This window comes from Wolffia australiana, chromosome 13 (assembly GCF_029677425.1).
Source record: "Wolffia australiana isolate 7733 chromosome 13, ASM2967742v1".
NCBI lineage: Eukaryota > Viridiplantae > Streptophyta > Magnoliopsida > Alismatales > Araceae > Wolffia > Wolffia australiana.
In genome coordinates this window covers 12,457,501-12,460,886 of record NC_135847.1, presented here as the reverse complement: position 1 = coordinate 12,460,886, position 3,386 = coordinate 12,457,501, and the positions used below count along the sequence as shown (strand labels likewise).

The window sequence follows — 3,386 nt, the reverse complement described above, 5'->3', positions numbered from 1 at the left end:
CTCTTGTAATTAAAGTGAATGGAATCAAAGAAGATAAATCTAGTGGGATGGACATTGCCGAGACTCAATGATGGGGAAGTCGGAAGAGGGGATGTCATCAAGAGGGAGAAACCCAATTGGGTGGATGTCGCTTTGTGGTCTACGACGAGGGGCAATTTCGTCGATGCACTGTACCAATGCCAAGTAGTCTTTTCATACCCTCCAGTGAGGAGGGATAATTTTTTTAAAAAAAATGTATGGGAATGGGACAAAAGACAAAAATGCCCTAAGGGGGTTTCAGATAAATTGGAGATCATATCATTACCTCACTCCAGCTTCACAAGGGATAGCCAGGGCCCAGCTGGGGAGTCTTGTGGCCTAGCCAACCCAAAGAAAGACCAGTTTTGCAAAGCCCCAACTTGAGGACAAGTTGGTCATTGAAGGAGGAAGTATTGATATGACTCTGACTGTATCTATGGTATTTTTGTTATTTTACCCTCTAGGGTTATTCAGTAATTTTCCACTCTGCTTGTTTTTTTTCCTTTAAATAGGATGGCTCTCCCTTTAGTGGGGACATCATGAAGTAAACTAGAGTAATGATTGAGTCCCTATATCTCTATGGGCCTCCATTCAACCAACTCCCCTTCCTCAACTAGAAAATAACATACACTTTGTCACTACTTCACAACTATATCTACTCTCCTGTCACTCTTCTATTCATCAATCACCTATCTTTGACAATATTCAGAAACACTTCCAAGATAGAACTTCAGGTTTATATCAATATTTCGCACAATACCCGCTGACATGCTATTTCCAAAGGATGCACTTTATCGACACGTTCATACAAGTATAAGAGGGCATCGGATCCCAATGAAAAAAAAAATGAGAGGGTTGACATGAGCTAAAAAATAAATTTGACAAAATTGTGCATCTTCTCTCTCATGACAACAAATCAACTGTGTCATCAAAATGATGACTTCCCTCCATTTCTGCAACATTTTCTCCATCATCATTTCCAGGGTTGATACCAAGAATCTTCCTCAGGTATTCAGACTGCTCACTGGCACCTTGAAGTCCCTCCCACTGGATAGAAAATTAAATTTTGTGTATTAGAAACTACTTCTGTCAAAAATATACTGGACCGACAAAATAATTTAGCCAAGACAAGTCAGATAATTTATCATTATTTTAATTGGGGATAAAGACCAATTAACCTTTAAAGACGAGAATTCAATGGGAAATCCTTCCTTCTAATGAACCTTGAACCTCATTAAGTAACAGCTTGGTGGAGAAAGGATCAAATGGAAGGGCAAGAAGGGATCACTAATATGACACTGATGATGACAAATCATCATCCTCTTTGTCATCGTCATCATGAGTTGATGACAACCCTTCACCATCATCATCCTTCATGCCCAAACATCGATGATGAAGGTAACTCATTGTTACTCTCCAACCATAGCACATCATCAACGATGACAATCACATAGGACAATAACGATGATGAATCATGATCATCATTGACATCCAACTTCCAGACCTATCATCAACCTTTTCATTATTCTTTTCATCCAAACCTTAACATGGTTGACAATGATGACATTTTGGGATGACAATAAGGATGACAAATTCCTTCACCAATCCTCCTTCGGCATTAACAGTAAAGATGGCAGGTGGACGAACGATAATGATGAAAATATTTGAGGATGATGATGAATTTGTCATTGTCTGCCAACCCTTTTTGGGGCCAACAATAATGATAATGAGTGGATGTTGATGATGAAATCATCATCAACATCCATTCTTTGATGAGCAATCATCACCATTCATCCAACCTGAATCATGGTGACGATGACGACGATGAGATTTGAGCATCACTTGGATGATGATAAATTCGCAATCGTCCATTTACCCCCTAAAATCATCAACCCCATATGTTCAGCAGCATGCCTCAACAATTATCCATTTTCCATCAGTTTTAACTATTTTACTAATACAGCGTAATGATTCAAATCATCAAACTGCACTTTTCTATTTTGTGAGTTGTTTAACAGAAATAAATCTGACGTAGTATCAATTGAAAACCTCTACCTCCATGTGAGAAAGTGAGACAACTCTCCACCCAGCAGCAGCAATATACCGTCTCTTGAGCACCGTGTGTCCCAAAGGAGCCCCTTCAATGAAAACCCATTAAAAAACTTCAGACTTAACATACAAAACTTCTCAGAATTCAGTCAGAATCAGAGATAATTTTTTTTTTGAACTACAGAATCAGAGATAATGTTTCAGGAAGATAACAAAAATTGTTACACATCATCATTCATATCCCTCTCTCTCCTCTTGGTACTGAGCCAGAAGTAAACCAGTCCAATATCCATATCTCGTTATTATCTCTGCTGCACTCTCTCTGATTGTCATGCCCAGTCTTCGGTAATCTGGTATTTGTACCATTCCTTACACTGAGGTCTTTTTCCTAAACTCTAGTCATGCAGCGGCTGACAAAAATCGTCATTGCCATCCAAAAAAGTGTCATCATCATTTTCTGTAGGCTTAAATGATGATGATAATTAAATCATCGTCATCCTCCCCCAGACAAATGTCAATGGCAAGACAAAATCGCCATCGCCTCTTGCCCTCTGAGAGAGGTAAACAAAGGGGACGATTCTGTCAGTCTAAAAACCTGTCATTGTCTGTAGGATTGAATGGATATGACAATTTCTCATCTTCATCATTATCCTCCCACAGATGAATAACTGCAGAGATTTCATCATCAACCCTTTCTTAACCTTGCTCAGATGACAACGGATAATGATGATTTTGTCTAGTCATTGTCATCCAAAAACCCATCACTGTCTATTTGCTTGAATGAATGTGGTGATTTCTCATCGTCATCATCATTGTCTTCTGTCATCTGAGCATGGTTAACAAAGGGACGATGGGTGATTTTGGCTCATCATCTTCATTGATATCGTCATCCTGGAAAGGGGATAAGATGACATCATCATCCGCAAACACTAACAATGATGATGATGATTATTTGTAGTGATTGTTAGCGGTGATGGCAACCACTAACAGAGATGACCATAACGATAATAATTTTATCATCGTCTTTCGTCATCTGCGCATGGTTATTAAAGGAACGATGATAATTTTGTCTTTTCATCTTCATCATCATCCTGGCAAGGACAAAGACTCATCATCATCACCTGCGATGACCAACACTGACCTAGATGATGACGATTAATTATTATGATGATCATCAGTGATGACAAATTCTAACAGAGAAGACATCCACTCATTATTGAACACTACTCAGAGATATACCAGTGTTCCTTGAGAAGTGTGTAGGCCCATCGATCTCAAATGCAAGCTTCCTGTCAACCAATGCCGCGTCGAGGGTGTAC

At 39.2% G+C, this 3,386-nt stretch overlaps 1 protein-coding gene across 1 annotated transcript in view; it reads right to left on the bottom strand.

Moving 5' to 3' along the window:
* Positions 1–728: 728 nt before the first annotated feature.
* Positions 729–3,386, bottom strand: part of RAP (RAP domain-containing protein) — a 4,402-nt gene continuing 1,744 nt past the window's right edge. The window contains exons 1-3 of the mRNA XM_078584951.1: positions 3,307–3,386; positions 2,074–2,156; positions 729–1,065 (exon numbers count right to left, since the gene is read on the bottom strand). The exon at positions 3,307–3,386 is cut by the window's right edge and continues 1,744 nt beyond it. Coding sequence (XP_078441077.1) covers positions 922–1,065; positions 2,074–2,156; positions 3,307–3,386 — 307 coding nt within the window. The 3' untranslated portion in view covers positions 729–921. The remainder of the gene's footprint in view (positions 1,066–2,073; positions 2,157–3,306) is intronic.